The sequence below is a fragment of the Canis lupus genome, chromosome 26 (genome assembly GCF_048164855.1).
Source record: "Canis lupus baileyi chromosome 26, mCanLup2.hap1, whole genome shotgun sequence".
Lineage (NCBI taxonomy): Eukaryota > Metazoa > Chordata > Mammalia > Carnivora > Canidae > Canis > Canis lupus.
In genome coordinates, this window is record NC_132863.1 from 6,865,610 (window position 1) to 6,889,679 (window position 24,070).

The window sequence follows — 24,070 nt, forward strand, 5'->3', positions numbered from 1 at the left end:
CTGCAGTCTTCAGGTGGAGCCTCATGTGGGGCTCCCTGCTCAGCGGAGAGTCTGTTCCTCCTTCTCCCTCTGCCTCTCCCCCTACTTGTGCTTGCTCTCTCTCTCAAATAGAGAAAAAAAAAATCTTAAAAAAAAATAATAAAAGGGGGCACCCGAGTGGCTCAGTGGTTGAGCATCTGCATTTAGCTCAGGTAGTGATCCTGGGGTCTTTGGATGGAGTCCCACATCGGGCTCTCTGCAGGAAGCCTGCTTCTCCCTCTGCCTAGGTCTCTGCCTCACTCTCTGTCTCTCATAAATAAAGTCTTAAAAAAATGAATTGGATATATCTATGAGGTATGACAGGTTCCTAAAATTTCAGGACTACAATATTATAATAGGTAAACTGCTTCATTGCTACCTCAGTTTCCATAGTCTCCAAATCGATTAAGATAATGAATATTATCCATTGCCCTACACCACTGGTGATACTTTTTAAAAGGACAGCATTTAAAGCAATGAAAAACAATAACCAGGGCTGACGGTAAGTATTGTACTAATAACTGCTTTGAAATTAAAAGGAAAAGTAATAAGAATTCCGAGAGTCCTCGACTCATAAACAGGTTATTTCTATATTTTTGGAACTAAAAACACACTGTCCTATAGAAATATATCACAATTATAGTATAGAGAGAACATATTCTAGGCGTGTCACAGCCTATCCTAAATAAGGTGGGGAAAGGACGAGAACGCTAGTAAGAGGCAAGTGAGGAGCGATTCACATCTTTTTGCTGGAAATAGTTAAGTTTGCTTTAGCGGCCTGGTAAGCTAAGGACGGCGGGTCAAGGAGCCGGCCCACCGGCGCCCCGGAACTACAATTCCCAGAATGCCTCGGTGCGGCTCCGCAGCGTGTGCCGTCTGGCGCTCCCGGACCAGAGACTCGGCTGCTGGGCGACGCTGGGTCCTCTGCGCTCATGGCTCTCCCAAGCAAGGCAGTTATTGTTCCCGGGAACGGAGGCGGGGATGTGGCCACCCACGGCTGGTACGGCTGGGTGAAGAAGGGGCTGGAGCAGGTAAGAGACGCGCCTGGCTGCGCTGGGACGTCTGGAGCCGGAAGGGACGGAGGACTGAAGTTTGCACGTGTGTCCACCAGCCCCCCACCCCCGCCCCAACACACCCCCTGCAGCAAAGCCCTCTGTGTTTTCGTTCCTCTTCCTGGGCCCTGTCTCAAACTCGAGAGCTAGTGGTCGGAATTTTGGTGGATGAAACAGCCTGGAAGACTTCTCTGAGAGCTCAGTCGTGAGGGTACAAAGCACCACCTCCTAGAGCCCCCTCCGTCTCCCTGCATCTGCCGCTGGTTCAGATTTGCCACATGCTAGATGATTATACATCTTGCTGCTCTGCTGCCTGCCTCAGATCGAAAAAAAAATCAATATGTAATATTTAATATACAAAAACGATGTAACATATGTAAATAGGAGTACCTGAGGCACCATCACCAAACTAAAATCTGTAACATTAACAATACCTTCGAAGCCACATGTATGCCCCTCATCCCATTTCCCTACCATCCTGAACTTTTTTTTCAGTTGCTCGCCTTTTAAAAATGAACACACTTTTGCAACTATGTGTGTGTACTTCAAACGGTATAATTTGGCTTCTTTGTGAGCTTTATAAAAGTAGTGTCCAACTGTAGTTGTCTTGTTTTTTAACCTCTTCCATAACCAGGCAATAGGACTGCTTTCTGGGTTGCCATGCCCTAGAGCTCTAGAGTACATTTCTAGAATAAAATTCCAGGGTTATGCCTGAAAACCAAGGCCAGAGCTACAAACCAGAAAGATCTGTACCACGTTTCTGTACCATGTTTTACCTCTTCCTAGTGCACAGTCTGACACGAGGTCAGTTTGTCTAGAATGCATTTATTCTGCATTCTGATGCCTCTATAGATATGTGCCTACAGCCACAAACAGATGTACAAATGCAGATATAGGTCTCTGTATATAGAGACCGACAGAGCTGGCTAGAGAACTACAGACAGAAGGAGTTTATTGGGAGGGATTGTCTATTCATATGTAATCCTATGACACTTAACCAACACTTCATTTCATTTCATGGTATAAGCAAATACTTACTGAATTGATAAAGATTGTATCAGGTGTCTCATTTTTTATTAGCAAAGTATTAATTGTAATTAAGCTCTTTATTATAGCTTTTCCCCTCCCCCCCATATTATAGATACCTGGTTTCCAGTGTTTGGCTAAAAACATGCCTGACCCAAGTAAGTTTTAAATGTGTTTTTAAATAGCCTTATCTTGTTGGGTTTTGATTTCACCGGTTTCCTGATAGAGAACAGGATTATCGAGGTAAAGAGGCCAAGGGGAATATATACCTAAGAATGAATGATGGCAAGTAGTTTGAGGGAAAGAGTATAAACTAAAAAAATTGTAGAAAATTCTAGTAAGGATCAAGAAAAGCATCTAGGCTTGGTAAAATTGAATTTTCAACTTTGCAAGCAACTTGACTTTCCCTAAGTCAACAGATATTTTCAAGCAAAATTTATGAATATCTCATGTGAGACAGAGATATGATGAAACTTTATAGCACCTATATGAGATTGGAATATTTCAAAATGTAACACTGCCACTTTTGTTCTGACTATGCCCATGCTTTGTGTCGGGAATTTTCTCTTTGGAAAGAAAGAATATATAGGCATGTGAATTTGAGAATGTTGTCTAGAGTTTTTTTCTTGAGTTTGAAAGTTTACATTAAAGCTTCAGAATTATGTTTTTATTATTACTTCAGTATTTTCTTACATGGTGAGAAATAAAAGCAAAACCAGATAGGTAGGTAGAAAGAGAGAGAGAGAAACACCAAACTGTAGATTTGAGTCTTTCAAACAGCAACACATGAATTGTTGGCTCTGTTAAAACAGCTCCATCTCCCATTTGGTCCTGCAGTTCCTAACTTGAGAAGTACTGTATAGTCATCAGTTAGAAGGGGGGTGGGGAAACAGCATTAGACAGTAGGACTGTCCCTGTCAAATGATACTGTCTCTTTACCCCAAATCTTAGTTACAGCTCGAGAGAGCCTCTGGCTGCCCTTCATGGAGACGGAGCTGCACTGTGATGAGAAGACTGTCATCATAGGCCACAGTTCTGGGGCCATTGCAGCCATGAGGTGCGATCCTTGCTGATCCCCCCTCCCTGCCCCGTGTGGGCTCCAAGTGGTTCCAGACCTCATTGCAGTTCCTTGAACATGCCAAGTTCACGTGCCTTAGGCCTGTGCTTGCCGCCGTTCAGCTTGGGATACTCTGTTCCTAGATACTTGTATTGCTTTCTTGTCTTCAAGTCTTTACTCAAATGTCTCTTTCCACTGAGGCCAACTCTAATCATTTCCACTGAAGCCACAACTTCCCTCCATTGGGACTTTTTCAATGACACTGAAAAAGTGTCAGTGCCTAGAAGAGTGTTTACCCTACCCCCCCACCCCCCAATCCTTAGGATTCATGGCAGGTTCCTGATGTTCTTGGTTAGAACTTCATGTCTCTCCCTATAGCCCTATAAGGCCTAGAAGATGACTTAGCCGTCTGAATAAGCATATTAGGTTTGGGTTTCTTAAGTATTTGCTAGGCTGGATGACAAAGGAAGTTTTTTTTTTTTTTTTAAGATTTTATTTATTTATTCATGACAGAGAGAGAGAGAGAGAGGCAGAGACACAGGCAGAGGGAGAAGCAGGCTCCATACAGGGAGCCTGACGTGGGATTCGATCCCCGGTCACCAGGATCACACCCCAGGCTGAAGGCGGTGCTAAACTGCTGGGCCATCAGGGCTGCCCAGGAATGTAGTTTTTTGTAGCCTCTTGTCCCAGTCAGTCACTCATGGTGTCCTATGAATTGCATGTCAGAGAACCTTGCCAGATTCCATAACCTTTCTGCCACACCATTCTAAGCTATGAGATAATGCTTTCCAATGTGGAGCAACAGAATTTCTCAGTACAGTCTTAGTGTTTATAAGCTGCTAGGGGTTGTCTGGAAAATGGAGAAATCCCATTTTACTGAAATTTGTACCAACTCAAGGCCAGATGAGTTTTTCTCAGGTCACTGGCTACCAAAGATGTGGCTTTTTTGTAAAGATCCCTGGAACTTAGCACAGGATTATCCATAGCCTCCTAAAAATTAACTTCTAAAGGTAAGGTAGGCAAGGAGAAAATAGATGCCAAATTATGATGTATAAGATTGTCAGGGAACAGGATATTGATAGTCACAGAGAACCACCCCCCAGATAATTTACTAATCAAAAGGGGACAATTGCATCTTTACAATGGATATCTGATAGCTATCACTTTTAAGTAAGCACAATCTCACCAATAAAGGGACACTGGCATTGTGCATCTCTGATATGATGGAGTGGGAAGGACACATTGCCTATGTGGTATTCTTGCCCAAAATGTTTAACCTCTGATCACAAGGAAACAAATTCTGTTTAGTGATGATGTATAAGACAACTGGCTTAAACTCTTAAAAAATGTCAATGTCATTTAAAACAAAAAATTTAAAAGTAACTAGAGAGTCTTGAGAACCAAATGCAGTACATGATCTTCAATCTAGGATTGAAAAGCAGTTTTAAAGAACATTCTTGGTACAACGGGGGTAAAATGAATATAGTATTACTGTCTGCATGTTGAATGTACTAGCTCTAGTAATGGCACTGTGGATATATGAGACTACTTTGTTCTTAGGGGATACATTTGTTTAGGTATAAAGTGAATGAATCTAGGTGCTTCTTGTTCCCCTAAGGTTTCTGTAGGTTTGAAATTTTTCAAAACAAGTAGTTGGGCAAAAGTTAAGGCCAAAACCAAAATACCAACCCTAAATCTTTCCTGGCACAAAGGCTTCTTGAAACTATTACCACTTCACATCTTTCCCTAGCCTAGTCTTTGTTCCCTAGAACAAAGTTACCCTAGAGGGAACTTTCTACAAAAAGGTAGCTGAGTGTCTGCTTGCCAGGCTCTGTACTGCACACTTTGTGACCAGGGTCACAAAGATCAAGAAGGTTCACAACTGCCTTGAAGGAGCTGAGGGTTTATTGGGGAAGATAGGTATAATATGACACAAATGAGTACTACAGTGCAATGTGGAGTGTGTGGCAAAAGAGGTACATTTCCACCATGGTACAGTAGTTCTTTATATGGTTAACAGATCACTTGCATTTGTCATATGGGTTGGGAGGGGGCGAGGTCATGCCTTAAAATGCAGATTCCTGGGCTTCCTACCAACCCTCTGAGTCAAATGCTCTCTGGGACTGAATCTACAGGTTAACCAACCAAGCGATGCTGATGGATACTGAAGGTAGGTTAATAGGCACATCAAAGAGAATGATTACACTTATGTATTTTTGGAAAAGATCACCAAAGAGGTTTGGGCCACCTTGAAAAATGAGTAGTAGCTCATCAAGTAGCCAAGGGTAAGCCATTAACCATTGGCTTATAGTTCTACAGTTTCCTTACTATTGTTCATATTAAACTCAACAGCTGGGGATCCCTGGGTGGCTCAGCGGTTTGGCGCCTGCCTTTGGTCCAGGGTGCAATCCTGGAGTCCTGGGATCAAGTCCCGTGTCGGGCTCCTGGCATAGAGCCTGCTTCTCCCTCTGCCTGTGTCTCTGCCTCTCTCTCTTTATGCCTATCATAAATAAATTTAAAAAAACTAAACAAATCTAAAAAAAACTTAACAGCTGATAGCACCTGCCTTTTGTAAGCTAAATCAGGTATTTTCTGACAGATTTAACATTAAGTGTTAGCTGACATCATTTCTCTTTCTCCAGGTATGCAGAAACACACCGAGTTTATGCTATTGTGCTAGTGTCTGCATACACCTCTGACTTGGGGGATGAAAATGAGCAGGCCAGTGGTAAGTTTGAAGGTAGAAACCAATACAGAAAAGCCTTTCCTCTAGTCACAGGGCTGCCTGTTCAGATTAAAGAGCACTGGCTTTTGGGTAGGCCAAAAACAAACAAACACACACCTCTAGTAGCATATGAGAAACATTTACTGCCCTTAAGATAAAATTTAGGTCCTTTGAGAGGTGATATACCACTTCCTAATGAACTCTAGAGGCCTGATTTGATCTGAGCCATGTACTCCCCTTCACAAGTAGCTATGGTATAAAGCTCTACAGATTTGCAAACTAAAGGACTTCTAACTCACACTTAGGCTTTGAATCTTTGTGTCTCTGCTATGGTCCTTGCTAGATATTTTACAATGGCTAGAATGGAAATGATCCATGGGCAGTAACAGGTCATATATATATATATATATTTTTTTTTTTTTCCCATAGGATACTTCAACCGTCCCTGGCAGTGGGAGAGGATCAAAGCCAACTGCCCTCACATTGTGCAGTTTGGCTCCACAGATGATCCTTTCCTTCCCTGGAAGGAACAACAAGAAGTGGCTGATAGGCTGGAAGCCAAATTGTACAAATTCACTGACCGTGGCCACTTTCAGAACATGGAGTTTCATGAACTGATTCGTGTGATAAAGTCTATGCTGAAAGTACCAGCATAGAGAGGATGATTTCTGCATTCCAGTATAGGGGTAGGGCAATTACCAGGTTATTAACAGATAAAAACAATCTGTTATCAGATTAGTGGACACATAAAACAGATCAAATTAAGTTCTGAAAAACTTAGCTCAATGTTCAAATTAAGTTACAAACAGCATTTCCATTTTCCATAGGATCTATTATCTCACAAACTGCTATGAACGAAAGCAGTATTTTTCCTGTTTGATTTGGGACATAAAGACGGCTTAACTACCTTTGTCCAAAGTGAATAAACAAACGGACTCCAGGTTTCCTGATTCCCAGTCCAGACTAAAACGGAATAGTTTCGTGTATGTTGTAGGAGTGGTACTCTTCTTTGAAAGACACCTTTTGCTATTTTGAGGGGAAAAGAAAATGTGATTAAGGTCTGTGTTGGTTTAGAGCTCAAACCATTAGCTATTTTGAGCTGGCCCAGGGCATTAAACCCAGACTAGAGCCTCCATCTTTGACACCCTGCCCCAGTCCTTCATGTTGAGGGAGAATGATCCATACAGATCTGAGGCAGGGGTCTACCAGGTCAGACAAGGGACCATAAGCCCAGCCTGTACATACACTTGAGCATAAGGCCAACCAGATGGGTGCTGGACCACAGTGGTGGGGATTAGGGCAACAGGGGAACTCTTGCCCTGTCTAAATTGTTGCCATGTGGGAAGGGGGCAGGTGTTGCCAATTTTCTGATTTTTTTTTTTTAAATTTTTTTTTATTTATTTATGATAGTAACAGAGAGAGAGAGAGAGAGGCAGAGACACAGGCAGAGGGAGAAGCAGGCTCCATGCACCGGAAGCCTGACGTGGGATTCAATCCTGGGTCTCCAGGATCACGCCCTGGGCCAAAGGCAGGCGCCAAACCGCTGCGCCACCCAGGGATCCCCAATTTTCTGATTTTTTGAGGAAAAAACTTCATGCGGTGGTTTTTATATTTAAGGACTATACATATGTTTGTATACCCAGTTCATATGTATAGGAGTTATGTCCAGTACATGTACATATGGATGATAGAAGTTGGTAACAACAGTGTAAATAAAAAATTCACAAACAGTGTAAGACACAAAATCCAAACCACCCATTTGTGATTTCTGCCATTAGGATTAACTTAGCCAGGTACTTAAAAGATTCTCTGTGAAGCCTGAGAAATGAACATAATGTCAGAGGATACAATCACAGGAACAATGTAGATGTTGTTACAAAATCTTAAGAATTTTTAAAAAGTCTTTCCATGTCTCAGATTTTGTTCTATAAAGAGTTCTACCTTTAACTTCCACAGTTCTCTTTTAAGCCTCATTTTACAATTTTTCTTCAGATCATATTCCCTCAAAAAAAAAAAAAAAAAAAACCCACAAAGCTTTATTTCCCATTTTTTGGCTATTATGATCCCTAAGTATTGCCTCAAACAATTTTGCAGTGACTTCATACTTGATGTTGCAGAACCTGATGTTTGCTGCAAAGATGTGAATTCCCTGTTTATGTCTAAAGGAGATTCAAAGCCATAATTTTAACCTGAAAAGTCTTGGTTTCCAAATATGCTCAAAGAAAAAAGTTAAAGACTCTCAACTTTTAATAGCAATTATCTTTAGGGAATGGGAATTTTAGATATGGTGTGGTGGGATTTTAGATATGTGTGTTTCTATTTTGTACACCTGGGTATTATTTCAATTTGTTATAGTTAACATGTATGTATTACTTTTATAATTAAAAAAATTAAGAGTTGATATGTTAGTGAAAAGCAAATTAGAAAAATCAACTGAATAATAATTTTCTTAAAGAGGTGGTTTAGCAGTGATTTGACCAAGCCTGTAACCAAAGTTTGATTCTATTTGAATTATTTGGAATTAGCCATTGCTGTACTTAATCTTGGCCTTGTTTTCCTAATTCCTTTCTCAAAAAATTACAAAGTTATACAAGTAACAGTTAATATTTTGTTGTCTTCTTCTGCCACAGAAAAGCAATGAATATATATGAGAAATAATTTTGATATTCTTCATTCCTATAATTAATCTAGACCTGTATGATTGTTGAGTTGTACTCTCCAATATGGTAGCCAGTAACCACAGGCAGCTATAAAATTAAAAATTTAGTTCATTCACACACTAGCCACATTTCAAGTCTTAACAGCCACAAGTGACTACCTATTGAACAGCAGATACAGAATACTGTCATCATTATAAAAAGTTCGTGGGACAGCAGTAGTCTAGGACATGTATTTTTTATTCTTCCCTTACCCACCATGTAATAATGGTTCAAAGTAAAAGTCACTTGACTTGAAATTACAGGACTCATTTACTCAGCTGATCACCATAAAAATCATGGCACCATAAAATTTACTCCTCACTAAACTAAACTCAGGAGTTTTATGAAGAATCCTACATAAACTATCCATTTTTTTTTCCAATAAACTATCCATTTAAACCTATGAATCATGGTCTCTCATGATTATTTGATTCCCTATGGATCATTATTATTTTTTAAAAGATTTTATTTATTTGAGAGAGAGAGAAAGAGAGAAAGATCATGAGTGGCGGCAGGGGAGGGCAGAGGGAGAAGCAGACTCCCTGCTGAGCAGGGAGTCCAAAGTAGGGCTCCATCCCAGGACCTTGGGATCAGACTTGAGCCAAAAGCAGATGTTTAACCGACTAAGCCACCCAGTCGCCCCTTCTAGGTCATTGTTAAGCAGAAGAGGGGCCCTGACAGGCTCTAGGGAATATTCTCAGGTAATCAAAATACGTTATACTAAATGGAAATCAACTGTAAGGATTAAGACTTCTTCACACACAATTTGATTTTTGGTGTCATGAGTCAATGGCCTCATAACTTGTTTTGGTCAAAGTTTACTTCTGGTGGGTAAATACCATTTAACTATATACCAAGGGTGCTGTATTTTTTAATTGCTCTCTTTTCTCCTTCAGTTGTTAATATTCAGAATGAAAGACATGCTGCAGGAAAAGCATTTATTTTTTTTTTTATTTTTTTAAAGATTTTATTTATTTATTCATGATAGTCACAGAGAGAGAGAGAGGCAGAGACACAGGCAGAGGGAGAAGCAGGCTCCATGCACCGGGAGCCCGATGTGGGATTCGATCCTGGGTCTCCAGGATCGTGCCCTGGGCCAAAGGCAGGCGCCAAACCGCTGCGCCACCCAGGGATCCCAGGAAAAGCATTTAAAGGGTCTTTCTTCTGGTGAGTCAGGGAACTTTTGTTGTAGCCTTTGATTTGTACGCTTTAAACATCAATCTTTGGCTATCGAGACAATGCAAAGTCTGTATTTAATACATGAACTGATTCCTTCTTCCCATCTACCTCTTCCCCAACCCAAGTTCAGTTTTGTCATTAAATAAAACTAGTGCCTCTGTGATGGGCCAGGTCCCAAGAAGGACGGATAATGTTCTTACTATTCCAGCCCTCACTGGGGGTGGAAGAGAAACCCTGTGTAGTTGCAGGCTCCCAGATTCTTTTCTTTTTTTTTTTTTTTTTTTTTAATTTTTATTTATTTATGATAGTCATCATCACAGAGAGAGAGAGAGGCAGAGACACAGGCAGAGGGAGAAGCAGGCTCCATGCACCGGGAGCCCGACGCGGGATTCGATCCCGGGTCTCCAGGATCGCGCCCTGGGCCAAAGGCAGGCGCCAAACTGCTGCGCCACCCAGGGATCCCTCCCAGATTCTTTTCTATCTCCTATATATCCAGTACTTGAAATGATCTTTGTTTCAAAGTGCTAGTGTCATCGAACGCTGTTTCTTTCTCTTTTTTTTAGGATTTCATTTTTTCATGAGAGACACAGGCAGAGACACAGGCAGAGGGAGAATCAGGCTCCCCATGGGGAGCCCAATGCAGGACTCGATCCCCAGACCAAGGATCATGCCCTGAACCAAACCACTGCTGATGATCAACACTGATCAACCACTGATCAACCCAGGCATCCCTTGAATGGTGTTTCTACAGAGCTAGGCACAGACTACATCTGGTTCTTAATTGGTTAATGAGCTGAGTTTTATTTTACTGATCCCCATTTAGCTCTAAATAACCTTTCTGATGGTTGCCAACTTGGGAGTATCTCCAAACTGGTGTTTAAACTCAGGCCTCAGGAGTAGCTGGCATTGAATTTCCTTCCCTTAGCCCCGTGCTTTTGGCCTGGACACAGAAATCATTAAGTGGAGCTACAGAATGAAAATACAACTGAAATCCTAAAAAGCTAACTTCTGTGCAAGAATATATCCAATAACCTAGAATGGAAAGTACTATTAGAACTGAGAACAATTATAATGGCTTTCTGATTAGACCAATTACATGATGATTTTGAAGAGAGTAAGGAAATAAATCTAAGATAAGATAAAAGAGGAGTGGTACCCTGTTGACAATAAAGGGTGAATGGAGGGCAATGGATCATGGGGCAATTCTAGCAAATAATGCAGTTAAACCACAGAATGAAACTTGGAAGACTTTGACAAAGAAGGATCAATGAAAACATTCTCTTGAGGATGAGAATAATCAGATTTATGTGCTGAAAACATTTTTGACAATAGTCATCATTTGCATTTGAGGGAGGTACAACGGCATAATCCTCTGAAAGAATATTTCTGACATAAAAAGGAATGAATAGTGTATGGAAAGGGGTGTTCCACTCTTTCCGCCACTCGTGCCTCTAAGTGCTATTCCTGCCTTACTGCTTTTGATTCTCAATGAAACCACTGAGAAAAGAAAACAAATGGCAATAATGAACCAGATATAAAGTTTCCCAATGAAGACCTTAATAGCTTTAAAATGGGAATTTTAAACTCTAGTCATTATTGTAGTGTTTGGCAAATACGGATTTGGTTGGCTGCTTTTTCTGTGAATCACCAAAAGTCTTGAAAAGCTTCAGATGGTGGCCTTCTGGAAGTTCAGAGTATTTTATTTATTGAAGAATGGATTTCACTATTAACCTTACCTGCTTCAAATTCTGTTGGCTACCTTACCAATATAAATTTAGTCTTCATAGATAAAAAAATATTTTTTCATAGCAGCAAGTCTATCCATTATTGTGAAGTTTGCTTTCAAGGAAATTTGATATTCCATCATGAGTTAAATTTTTTGGTCCCAAAGTAACTTCATCTGCAAAATGTCAGTAAAGTTCCTAGTTCTCTGTTAAAATTCGAGCCACTCTGTCATATAAATACAGTTAGATGGTGAAATCTCACCACCTTCATGGCAGTCGTCAAAAACCTTTAAAAAAGAAAAAAAAATTACAATCAAATGAGAGTTTTAAAATTATTACATTATCAGTAAAGTCTTAAATGTCACCTACAACTAAAATTTCTGTTAAAGTGTCCAAGACCAACCATTTTTTAAAGCAATATTTAAAGTAAAATTTTCAAAGTGAAAGACTAGGGCTGTATTTAAGAGCGTGCTATCATAGGACTTGCTATGTGATTATAAAGTGAGTTAATAAGAGAACTTTCACTGTAGCACTAAGGTGACCTGTTCATCTGCCCACTGGGCTAAAGGCTATCAGCAGGTAACAGGAATACAGGAGAGCAGATCTAGATATATGTTTCACTAATCAAATGTTTCACGTTAGCTACATTTCTTTTTGTAAATGGTGCTAAATAGAATTCCCAATATGCTTCCTGGTTTTTCTAGAAGTTGAAACCAGCATACAGAAAGCTTAGGCATATAGACAAGGGCTGGTACAATGAAATAAAACATATACCAGAAGCCCAAGAATATGCAGTGCCTGCAGCATGCAGCTGGCATGTGTGAACTATGTGGGAACAGATGAATGAAGAGTGCTGGGGGTATGATAACAGGGGAAAAAACATCTCTGGGTTTGCATCCTGATTGTTACTTCTAAGCTGTAGCTTCTACACCTTGCTTAGCCTCATGCTTATGCAGAAATAACATCACTAGCTCCAAGGGACAAGAGGAGGATTAAATGAGACCATATAAATCTTCAAGAACATGCCTGGCCTGTGGTAGGTTCTCAACAAATCTTATTTCCCTCCTTACTTAGGTTAAATGATCAGCCCTCATTAAACATTGTCCATTTCAGGGCCTACAGGAAAAAAATCACAAATTTCCCTAGCGTGGTTATTGTAAATAAAAATGTAAAGCAAGGACTTGTTCATCAAGGGCCCATCATCAAGGTTACATGGAGGTTTGAGCTGCTCTTGGTCAACTCTGAAAGTCAGAAAATGGGGGTGTGCTTGCTGTTAAGTTAGGTGGCATTTGCACAGTCAGGTATGAAGTGGAGCCACTTTAACTCACCGGGCAGAGTCCACATGGGGCCCGGACCAAACCTGTGGGTGGGATGATTGGATTGACTGCTCTGTACAGTTTCATGTGTCCATCTACACTGCCAACAGTGCCTTCTTTTGCAGCAATGATAGTCATCTCCACTTTCCCATCGTAAATGAGTGTATTTAAGATAGTTTCAATGTCCTCCATGGATAACTCTACCTGAAAAGGAGATGCATTAGAAAGGACACAGAAAGCACAAGAAGACATCCTTTTGGAGAGTGTGTAAAGAGTAAAGGGTTCACAGTTCCTCAGTGAAATGACGAAACATCATGCTGGTGAGTAATCAGAAGTGAGGGGTTGAACAGCAGCCCAAGTTAGCACAAACCACAGAAATGCTAGAGACAGAACTCTAACCTCATGCTGAATTTGACACTTTATTTTTTTTAAGGTTTTGTTTATTAATGAGAGGCAGAGACACAGGCAGAGGGAGAAGAAGCAGGCTCCACGCAGGGAACCTGATGTGGGACTCAATCCCGGGACCCCAGGATCACGCCCTGAGCCAAAGGCAGACACTCAACCACTGAATCACCCAGGCATCCCAACACTTTGTATTTTTCCACTTTCTAAGTGAAATCTAGAAGTCTTATAAAGTAACATTTTTGGGGGCAAGAATTTTATGGGGATTCATAAAATGAGCAGAAAGAATTATTTTAGATATCAAATTGTCCAAATTCCTACTTTTTTATAAATGAAAGATTTGGGGGACAGGAAATGAAGATGACTTGTCTATGTATTGTTTTTTTCTGATAATGAAGAACATCCAGCACAGTGTCTTTATGTATAGGTCTTCAAAAACATATGCTGACAAGAGCACTCTCATCTTACAAGGGGACACAATACCAATAAATGACAACTGATGTGATGACTGATGTTTGGCACCTATGTTGAAATGTCTCTGAGAAAGTCAAGACCTTGTCAGAACAGACTTTTGAATCTTGGTAGTGCCATGCATGCCAGGCCTCTGCTCTGCTGCTCTATCCTCCAAGCTTAAGTTCACACAGATCACACAGTGCCTGATGGCATGACAGTCACCTGTCTAAATGGGTTCTGCAGAAGGTTCATAGGTATCACCTGGAAAAGGGGTCTGGGTCAAATATGTTTAGAATACATTGTAAACTATATCCCTATGATGAAGAGTAACTTTTAAAAAATAAGATGAAAATTAAAAATTGAGCTCTTACCTTACTGATCCCCAATTCACAAATGTACTTCCACACTTCATGTGATGAGGCAAATGAACTATTTCTTTGTATCATTGGATTCTGTTTGCTTTCTCGAGCTGTTTCTGCCTTTTAGGGTAGAAATATATCTCAATAAGAACACTAGCATTTTCTGAACACAGTTTATATAGTGTGAAATCAACAGAATATATTGTTTAGTGAAAATTACTGGTTTGAGTATTTTCATGTCCTATGTGAAATATGATATACAAGATTAAACATTCTTTATGAAGTAACTTTAAAAAAAAATTTGCAGTGATGTTTCCTTAATTATGCCTCACCTTGGTTTGTAGGAATTTAAAACACTGTTGGTTAAGCACCTCTACAAATTCTGATTCAAAATCCTGGTCACTGTACCAGGCTCCACCAGTCACAGACCGGTCCGGCTGCAAGTTATAAAGCATATATACTTTCTTTTTTGAGGCCTAGGAAAAAACATTAACAGCAGATGTGGTTATAAGATAAACATGTCTTGCAGGGGCACCTGGGTGGCTCAGTCGGTTAAGTGTTCGACTCTTGGTCTCAGGGTTGTGAGTTCAAGCCCTGCGTCTAGCTCCTTGCTGGGTGTGGAGCCTGCTAAGAGTCTCCTTCTCTCCCTCTGCCCCTCCCCTACCCCTGGTGCACATGCACGCTCTTTCTGTAAAAATAAATTTAAAAATCTTAAAAAAAAAAAAAAAGGTAACCAAGTCTTTCAAAACTAAGATTTAAAGAAACTCTCAAAACTTTTTATATATATATATTTTTTTACTTTCTTTTGAGCTGGGGTGGGTGAGGGGCAAGGAGATGGGGAGGAAGAGACTCTTAACCAGTGCCACACCCAGCATGGAACCTGACTCTGGGCTCTATCTCATGACTCTGACATCATGACCTGAGCTGAGATCAAGACTCATATGCTTATCTGACTGAGCCACCCAGGCACCCCTCAAACCTTTTATTTTAGAGCAGTTTTAGATTTACACAATTAGTGTAAAGATGGTACATTTACCTTGTGCTTAGTTTCCCCTCTTAACATCTTACATTAGTAGGTTGCATTTATTACAGTTAATGAACTAATATTGATATATCATTATTAACTAAAGTCTATACTTCATTGACGTTTCTTTAGTTTTTCCCTAATATCCTTTTTCTGGTCCAAGAACCTATTCAGGATACCATATTACACTTACTTGTCCTGTTCCATTGGCAAATTCTCAGACTCTCCTTGCTTTTGATAACTTGCCAGTACTGAGGATGACTGGTCAGGTATTCTATAGGATATCTCTTGACTGGGACCTGCCTGACGTTTTTCTTATGACTACTCTAGGAGAAAGACCACGGAGAAGTGCCCTTCTCATCACATCCTGTCAAGGGCGTTCGATCACCAAGTGATAACTGATCACTACTGATAAGACTTCTCAGTATTGAGGTTAACCTTGATCAGATGGCTTGAAGTAGTGCTTCTCCGTTTTCTCCATCATAAACTGACATTTTTTCCCTAGTCTTTCCATATGTGGAAGGACATCACCATGCTCAGCCCACACTTAAGGAGTGGGAGTTATATTCCACTTCTTTGAGGGTAGAGTGTCCATCCACCTAAATTACCTAGAATTCTTCTGCACAGGAAGTTTGTCTATTTTGCCTCAATCTACTCGTGGGAAGATGTCATTTATTTATTTTTTAAAAGATCTTTTAAATTTACTTTTGACAGAGAGAGAAAGAGCAAGCAAAGGGAGGGACAAGGGCAAGCAGACTCCTCACTGAGTGTGGAGTATGATGCAGGGCTTAATCTCGTGACCCTGAGTGGAAATTGGCCTGACTAAGCCACCCCAGCTAACTCTTTGTGTCTCACCCACTGAAAAGCCAAAACTACTATACTCTTCACTAAGGAATTTTTGGAATCATTTATTTATTTAAACATTTCCATATGGACTCATGAGTATTTATTTTATACTGGGCTATAATCTAAAACTACTTTAGTTTGAAAACTTGAAAACATCATGTGAATAAAAAAAGCCTAATACAAAAGACCATATATTGTATGATACAGTTTATATGGAATGTCCAGAATACGTAGATCTATAGAGACAGAAACTACATCAGTGGTTGTCAGGGCCTACGGGCAGGAAGGCTGGGGAGTGACTCCTAGTGGGGTCACATTTCAGAGGTGATGAAAATGTGTGAATTAGAATAGTGTGATGGTTGCATGTCTCTGTCAGTATACTAAAAACTGCCAAACTATACAATTTAAACAGATGAATTTTCTGGTATGTCAGTTATCTCAATAAAGCTGTTATTAAAAATAAAGATGGAGATGAAAGATTGGCAAAGTGAAGCTAGGTGTTCAGTGTGTGGGGACTCATTATTTTTTCTACTTTTGTATATATTTGAAATTATCCATTAAAAATGCAGAGGGTAGATAATATTCTAAATAAGGGAGGGGGGATGCCTGGGTGGTGCAGCTGGAAGCATCAGCTATTGATTTTGGCTCAGGTAATGATCTAAGAGTTGTGAGACTGAGCCTTGCACTGGGGTCCATGTCCAGAATGGAGTCGGCTTGAGATTCTCTCCCTCTGCCCCTTCCTGTGCTTGTGCTCTCTCTCTCTCTCTAAATATAAATAAAACCTTTATTTATTTTTAAGGATTTTATTTATTTATTGATGAGAGACACACAGAGAGAGGCAGAGACATAGGCAGAAGGAGAAGCAGGCTCCCTCTGGGAAGCCTGATGTGGGACTTGATCCCAAGACCCCAGGATCACAAACTGAGTCAATGGCAGATGCTCAACCATGAGCCACCCAGGTGCTCCTTAATAAGTCTTTAAAATAAATAAATAAAGGAGTGTTAAGGCAAAAATATCATTTGATAAATGAATATCAAAATCTTATTTGCTGAAATCCGCATTCAAACAAACTTTAGTTTTGGGATCCCTGGGTGGCGCAGCGGTATAGCGCCTGCCTTTGGCCCAGGGCGCGATCCTGGAGACCCGGGATCGAATCCCACATCGGGCTCCCGGTGCATGGAGCCTGCTTCTCCCTCTGCCTGTGTCTCTGCCTCTCTTTCTCTCTCTCTGTGTGACTATCAAAAATAAAAATAAAAATAAAAATAAAAATAAAAACAAAAACAAACAAACAAACTTTAGTTTAGGGGAATCTCAGCTCCTCTGCTGCCTAGGTTAATGGGGTCAGTAGCTGGTGTCCCTGATGGATCCAGCTCTGAATGGAAATCCCTGAAGGAGGTAATAGGGGTGGGATAGGATGAGGAGGAGAAATACTACATACTAGAAGAGACACTTTATCAGGGCAGAGATCTTTCCCTGACTTGTTCATTAATGTATCCCAAACACCCAAACAGTGCCTGGCACAGAGCAAACACACAATAGATATTTGTTGAATGAGTAATCTAATTTGCTAGAATGAAGTAAACTATCTTACACGCTGAAAATCCATGAAAAATGTTCATGATTCCAAAAATTCTTTACTGAAGAATACAGTAGTTTTACCTTTTCAAGGGGGTAAGACACAAAGAATTAACCAGGCAGTGATAAATGTAAGTAACATCTCCAAACCAATTCAATATAAACGAAATTTTTAAAAATCTTTTTGACTAGTAGTTTTAAATCATGACATAGCCTAAAGAACAAGAAGATCTTGAAACATACTTGGAGCAATACACATACAGTGAACACTTGGGGGAAGGAAAGAGAAAAATACTCACTGCCACAGACTTAACAGCTTTGATAAGCTTTTTACTTTCCAAATTCTTTAGAATTTTGTTAATTTCTGTTAATGGCAAGTTACTTTTGTATCGGATATCTCTGCTCCATATTCCTGTAAGAAAGTAAAGTAAAATGAGTTCAACGCCATAGGATTTGTGTTTGTAGTCCACGTGCCAAAACTAGCAAAATATGTATACTATTCCTAGGGCATAGTTATAGGAAAAACAGTGACTTAGAGGTAAGAATCTCAGATAACAACAAAAGTATGCAAAATGATAAAAGAAGTTATGCGCTATGTCTTCTAACCAGAAATTTCTTGGAATCCTAGTGTGGCACCTTTTTAAAAACATATGAAAAAGATACTTTTTAATGGAGAAAAATCTTGAATGTTACTGAATTAACTTATTGTCTCTTCCACCCCCTCCTATACCCCAAATTCTGTTTCCTATTATTTATACTTCAGATCGTATTTAGATTATAACTTAAGTTTGGGCCAAGGTCAGCTATCACCGCCAACAGAGTGCAAAAAACTGCATGTGAACATGTGTGTGCATATATACCCATTATTTATACACTATATTTAGGAGATGAAAAAAAGGAAGACTGCAATTCTCACAGCCACTAAAAGCCCTTTACAAGAAGGTAGGATTTCAAAGAAGGGTTGTATGTGGAATTTTATAGAAAATGTGTTACCTTAAAAAAAAAATTAAAAAAATTAAAAAATAAAAGAAAAAGAAAATGTGTTACCTTATTTTCTTCCCAGCACAGAGGCATAATGTGATAGGAAGATAGATTTTTTAAAAATAGAGAATGGCTTTTGTCATGTCTATTTTAAAAATATTAAACACCTAATAATACAAGAATGATATTTCAAATTATATCATTGTTGATACATTGTTGAAATTATCATTGGACTCAGATCCTAAACTCTAGGATTAACAGCAATTTAGATATAGTTCCGTAAGGGGATAGAGAAAAACTGAACAGTTGCTGAGGGACCTCTGTCAGACACTGCCACACTGCACTGGACATCCCTTTGGTTTTTGCAAAAACTAGAGAGATGGATTATCCACAAGTTACAGATAAGATGAAGTTAAAGAAATGAAGGCCGTCAAAGAAAGTGAGGATTGGGAAAAAAAAAAAAAAAAAAAAACCCTTAAGTTTTAGCTGATTTATTTTGAATAGATAGTACATTCCCACAGTTCAGAATTCAGAAGTTTCTTTCCATCCTGGCCCCCAGCCATCTAGCCCCTGCCTGCGTTGAGGCAACAGCAACGGCATCACACCTGGGTGTCCTGCAAGCATATGTATATTATATATTTCTACTTCCCCTTCTTTTAACATACATGGAAGCATTCTCTACATATGGATCTGTATCCTGGGAAGCCAGAACTCAGTTCCTATTTCTGGTCTTAAAGATGATGACTTTTTCTGCTTCTTCCTTTACCTGCTTACCTTTATTTCCTGCATCCTCTATGATTTGATATACTAGTTTTTCTTGGTTATCTGATCCTTTCATTTTACTGCAGGGGAATAAAGTAGAATTAAAAAGACAAAGAGATACAGGATAATCTAATAATCTACATAATTACTTTAATGAATTAGCAGACAAGGTCATCACATTGACTTATTTACCAAAAGAAGGGCTTACCTTAAAAAGAATGAGACAGGGCTGTATGTACCAGAATGAAAAGATGTCCAAGATATAGTAAGTGAAAAAAACAAGTTGCAAAACAGTATGGATAGCATGATCCCATTTTTGTTAAAAAAAAAAAAGAAAAAAAAAGAAAAAAAAAGAAAAGAGATTATATATAGTATATAAATATATAATCATTTCTATATATTTATATATATACCTAGAAGAAAGGACATATACCAAATTATTAAGAGCAGTTATCTCTGAGAAATGGAACTCATGATAAGAGGTGGGGATGGTATGCAGGACAGGTTTACATTATGCAATTCTATGTTGACTTTTTCCCAAAAAAACATAGGTTACATTTGTAATAATTAAAGTTTCTTACAATAAAAAAATTAGGTGCTTACCCAGCATTCTGAGAATCCTTTATTCTATACAGAAGGCCTGTATTGCTCCTTAAGAGATCCAACTGACCCTAAAGTTTTTTTTTTAATAGAAAATAACAATGAATTATCTTGGAGATACTTCAAATCAACCACAAATGTTCACGTATTCTTTAAAATTTTACATAAACCAAAATATCCTACCCCACAAAATTATTTGTTAGTTCCTCACTCGAGACTTAAGTTTTTACCTACATATCACATGTAATATATTTTTGAAACCATTTTTGAAACTTAGGTTGTCATTTTCCAAAATATAAATACTTAACAATTTCTTATATGCTATACCCTAGCTTAGTTATATGATCAATGCATAAAGAATTCTGAACAGCTTTAGAATAATAAATAAAAATCTATATTTGAATTCAAATAAATTCAACAAATGTATAATATAAACTTAAAAATGAAAATAATTTATATAAAGATTTCAAATGAAGAATAACATGCATAAATATTTTATAACATGATACAGTAAAATTTGCCAAGTTAATAGTAACATTTACTGATTTGTGTTATTTCTATTATATTACATGACAATTAGGCAGGAATATCACGCAATGAATAAAAGATGCAATAGATTTGGTTTTATATAGCAAAAGTAAAGAAAGCATGTCGGACATGCTTTTGAAATCCCTTGGGTCTGAACTTGGGAGCCCTCAGGTGGCTGTACTACCAGACTTCTGGCTGTTTGGGGAACTCATGGCTAAAGGAGCCCCCATTCTCATCAGTTAAGACTGGGCTGACACAGGACTTGGAAACAGGTTTACATATGAATGAACAGCAATTGTCCCTGGACCCCACTAAGTAGCAAAATCAAACCACAAAGTTCCATTTGTAGGTTGTTTAATTCAGCCTATGAACGTTTACCGAACATCCATACTGTGATATATGACTGGGGGGCGGGGGGGGGTCATGGATATGACCCGGGCTGCCCTTGTTTTTATAAAGTTTTACTGGAATGCAGCCATGCTCATTTCTTAATGTATGGCCCATGGCTACTTTCCTGCAGAGTTGGGTACCTGCAACAGAAACCACAAGGCCTGCAAAGCCTAAAATGCATACTATCTGGCACTTTATTTTCAAGGGGCAGCCTGGTTGGCTCAGCAGTTTAGCGCCGCCTTCAGCCCAGAGCGTGATCTTGGAGACCTGGGATCGAGTCCCACGTCGGGCTCCCTGCATGGAGCCTGCTTCTCCCTCTGCCTGTGTCTCTGTCTCTCTCTCTCTCTCTGTGTCTCTCATGAATAGTTAAAATCTTAAAAAAAAAAATAAAAATAAAAAAAGAAAAGAAAGAGAAGAAAAGAAAAGAAAAAAAAGAAAAGAAAAGAAAAGAAAAGAAAAGAAAAGAAAAGAAAAGAAAACTTTTTGAGCCACTGAGCTAGAAGATTGAAGGGAGTAGTTTAGCAGAAAGTTCACCTGTCCTCAAATTTCCATGAGTCCTTAGTATAGAAATCTTTTACCCAGTTTCTACTACAACGAAACTGAAATGCTTTCAAGACATGGGAACTTTGATATAGGGGAAATGGAAGAAGAAACAAGTAGATTTAGAGGATGGGGTGCCACAAGGTGAGCTATTTTTGCACCGTGGAGGAGAATGATGTTAGGGCCCCAGGAGAAGAGAAGAGGTAAAAGCAGGTAGAAGGACTTCACTGAAAAACCCCACTGTAGTGTTACGGCACTTACTCCTGCCTCCTGAAATGCTCAGAGTGAAATTGTGGAGAGTGAAACCCTAATAAATTGTGATAGCTGGCAGAGGGCACATTTCATAGGGAAAGGTCCAGCACTGGCAGCAGGAAGCAAACAGAACGTGAGAGCAGATTAGCCCCATGTGCCCTATGTACATGATGACAATTAGGTTAACAAATACAATAATTAAAATACATTTATTTCATTTTTTAATTTACTTATTTATTTATTTATTTATTGGGATTTGAGAGAGAGAGAAAGCGCAGACATGGGGAGAGTGCAGAAGGAGAGGGACAAAGAAAATCACAGGCCAACTCTCCGCTGAGCACAAAGCCACAGGGGTCTCAATCCCACAACCCAGAGATCATGACCTGAGTGGAAACCAAGAGTCAGATGCTTAACCGACTGCACCACCCAGGTGCCCCTCATTCATCTTGTAAAAATGATGTGTAATTATTTTTTTCCTCAGTTCAGGCAGTCTGAGCTGTTTCCTGGCTTGAAATCTTAACCTAAGACACTTCTGAATGGTTTAAAAATACATAGTCGGAAGTAATGACAATTATAGCACATAAATATATGAACTAGCTGAATTTGCCTTACCATGGATAGCAGTCTATTGATGGCAACTGCCCGCTGCTGGGCTTCTATATGAGGCATTTCATTCTGAATTACTTGGTCTGTAATTCCATGAGGGAACTGATGACATAATTCTATAATCCTAGGAACAAAGGCAAAATGATATTATTCATGTTTTTACCTATTTCAAGAGACAGTGGGGGAAAAATACAAGCAGAACAGTTTGAAATTGTGCCTTTTTTTCACATTGGGAAGATTTTTTTTTTTTTTTTTAAGGGGAGGTAAAAAGGGAAGGGCAGAGGAAGAGAGAATCCTAAGCAGGCTCCATGCCCAGTGCAGAGCCCGATGCAGGGCTCAATCTCACAACACTGAGATAATGACCTGAGCTGAAACCAAGAGTCACATGCTTATCCTACTGAGCTACCCACGTATCCCATGCTAAAATAAAATAATCTGGGTTTCTGTGATGGTTGTGAATGAAAAGCATGTTAGAAACTGTGCAAGACAAAGTATATGTTTACAGTATAACTATTATTTCAAAGGAGCACTTCTTAAAAATATTTTATTTATTTATTCACGAGAGACAGAGAGAGGCAGGCGTGGGCAGAGGGAGGAGCAGGCTCCCTGCGGGAAGCCCGGTGAGGGACTCGACCCCAGGATGGCAGGATCAGCACCTGAGCTGAAGACGGATGCTCAACCAATGAGCCACCAGGTGCCCTTAAGAGGAGCATTTCTTTTCTCTGCTAATATGAACCTTAAATTAGAACAAAAGTCAAATGAAAATACGGAAAAAATATTAAAGTTGAGGCTTCAATGTTCTCAGATGGAACAAGTATGACAAAATTAATATTCAGTGCATTGGGCAGCCATAAGTCTGCAAAGAGGAGGCAAATCTTCTGGTAAGAAGGCAACATTCGTTATGACAATTCACCATAATTGGAGCTTGCTTTTAGAATTATCTCTACCAAACAAAAATAAGCCCAAATATCCACCTTGTCATAGGATCATTACACGTGTTTCCAAAAGTCTGAGAAAGTTACGGTCTTTCAAAACTATGTGATAACCTAAAACTATCAGGGCACGGATAGCGAATATAAAATTAGGAGAGGCTTTAGGTGACCTAAAATCTTGACTTCAGTATTGCACGGAAACGATGTGTTTTAATGTTTCTTCAAAGATCACAAAGCGCACCCTCACTTGGCCCAAATGTTCTGTCGTGGGGGTTCTCGATCCTGAATCAGAATATGCAGCTACAGATACTACGGGGAACATGCCGGTCGTCTGGGCGTGGACCACCTTACTGCAGGAGGGAAGCACGTCATCACGACTCCCCGACGGCGCCGGGGCAAGAAGATTCAGAAAGTCACAGACTGTCCAACTCGCTGGGAGCTCCTCAAGAAGTCTGCGTTCCAGGGACGCCCGCCCTTCGCGCGCGCCGCGATCTGCCGAGGGTCCTCGGAGCAGGGGTCCGGCTGCCCCAACGACTGGCCGCCGTCGGGGCTCCGGAGCAGGGAAGCGAGCCTCACTCGCTGATTTACCTGTTTTCTACTTCGACCGGATCCGCGTCGGGCGGCTGCACTTTCACCTTCACCTCGGCCATGACGGCCTACTTCCGGGCCCTGGGGGCAGAGACGCTTGGGGTCGGGAGCCAGGGGACAGCCGGCCGGGAAGCTGAGGACCGGGAACGCGGGAACGGCGCCGGCTCGCGCAGGGGGCCTTCTTTCCCACGTGGCAGCCGGCCCTTACTTGTTGCGTCGGCTTGAGGCGGCCAAGCCGCGCCTGATCGCCTCCTCCGCCCGCGCCCTTACGCCTTATCCACGCCTTATCCGTGTTTGTTGAATGTCAGTGCCTGTCGGACAAACGAGCCTGGCTCGCTCCCTCTGGCGTCGGGACGCCACCTCCGAGCACTTCCCGATCTCTGTGAAGGCATATTCTCAGGGGCCTGCAGGGAAGCCCCCGGAAGGCGCTCGAGGC

At 40.2% G+C, this 24,070-nt stretch overlaps 3 protein-coding genes across 6 annotated transcripts in view; 2 read left to right on the plus strand and 1 right to left on the minus strand.

Moving 5' to 3' along the window:
• The first annotated feature begins 879 nt into the window (after nt 1-879).
• RBBP9 (RB binding protein 9, serine hydrolase) lies at nt 880-8,980 on the plus strand. Its single transcript, XM_072799942.1, has 5 exons — nt 880-1,049; nt 2,212-2,254; nt 3,048-3,153; nt 5,796-5,881; nt 6,308-8,980. Exons 1-5 carry the CDS (start codon nt 951-953, stop codon nt 6,532-6,534), a joined length of 561 nt encoding a protein of 186 aa, XP_072656043.1. The 5' UTR covers nt 880-950; the 3' UTR covers nt 6,535-8,980.
• Nucleotides 8,981-11,032: 2,052 nt separating this feature from the next.
• Nucleotides 11,033-24,055, minus strand: POLR3F (RNA polymerase III subunit F). Of its 3 annotated transcripts, none has more exons than XM_072799939.1 (10): nt 23,635-24,055; nt 22,121-22,238; nt 19,802-19,869; nt 19,407-19,427; nt 19,211-19,278; nt 17,755-17,867; nt 14,343-14,486; nt 14,023-14,130; nt 12,809-13,000; nt 11,033-11,767 (listed from the first exon to the last, which is right to left on the minus strand). In XM_072799939.1, the coding sequence occupies exons 1-10, from the start codon at nt 23,694-23,696 to the stop codon at nt 11,690-11,692; spliced, it is 972 nt and encodes a 323-aa protein (XP_072656040.1). In that variant the 5' UTR covers nt 23,697-24,055; the 3' UTR covers nt 11,033-11,689. The 3 variants fall into 3 exon arrangements, with proteins under 3 accessions (XP_072656040.1, XP_072656042.1, XP_072656041.1); XM_072799941.1 differs by lacking the exon at nt 23,635-24,055 and adding an exon at nt 23,288-23,604; XM_072799940.1 differs by lacking the exon at nt 19,407-19,427 and having other exon boundaries at nt 23,635-24,050.
• Nucleotides 23,491-24,070, plus strand: part of DZANK1 (double zinc ribbon and ankyrin repeat domains 1) — a 110,796-nt gene continuing 110,216 nt past the window's right edge. The window contains exon 1 of one of the 2 annotated variants that reach the window (XM_072799888.1): nt 23,491-24,068. The gene's annotated coding sequence lies outside the window, so the exon portion shown is untranslated. The remainder of the gene's footprint in view (nt 24,069-24,070) is intronic. The other variant, XM_072799894.1, reaches the window with a different exon arrangement.

What these genes read in the sequence shown, in the direction of transcription:
- POLR3F (XM_072799939.1), bottom strand. Translation starts at nt 23,696, where the DNA reads ATGGCCGAGGTGAAGGTGAAAGTGCAGCCGCCCGACGCGGATCCGGTC. An exon ending in CCGGTCGAAGTAGAAAACAG is followed by an intron (nt 22,239 to 23,634) that starts GTAAATCAGCGA and finishes CTTTGTTCCTAG; the next exon opens with GATTATAGAATTATGTCATC. An exon ending in TTAAATTCCTACAAACCAAG is followed by an intron (nt 14,131 to 14,342) that starts GTGAGGCATAAT and finishes CTACCCTAAAAG; the next exon opens with GCAGAAACAGCTCGAGAAAG.
- RBBP9 (XM_072799942.1), top strand. Translation starts at nt 951, where the DNA reads ATGGCTCTCCCAAGCAAGGCAGTTATTGTTCCCGGGAACGGAGGCGGG. An exon ending in GGGGCCATTGCAGCCATGAG is followed by an intron (nt 3,154 to 5,795) that starts GTGCGATCCTTG and finishes CTCTTTCTCCAG; the next exon opens with GTATGCAGAAACACACCGAG. An exon ending in TGAAAATGAGCAGGCCAGTG is followed by an intron (nt 5,882 to 6,307) that starts GTAAGTTTGAAG and finishes TTTTTCCCATAG; the next exon opens with GATACTTCAACCGTCCCTGG.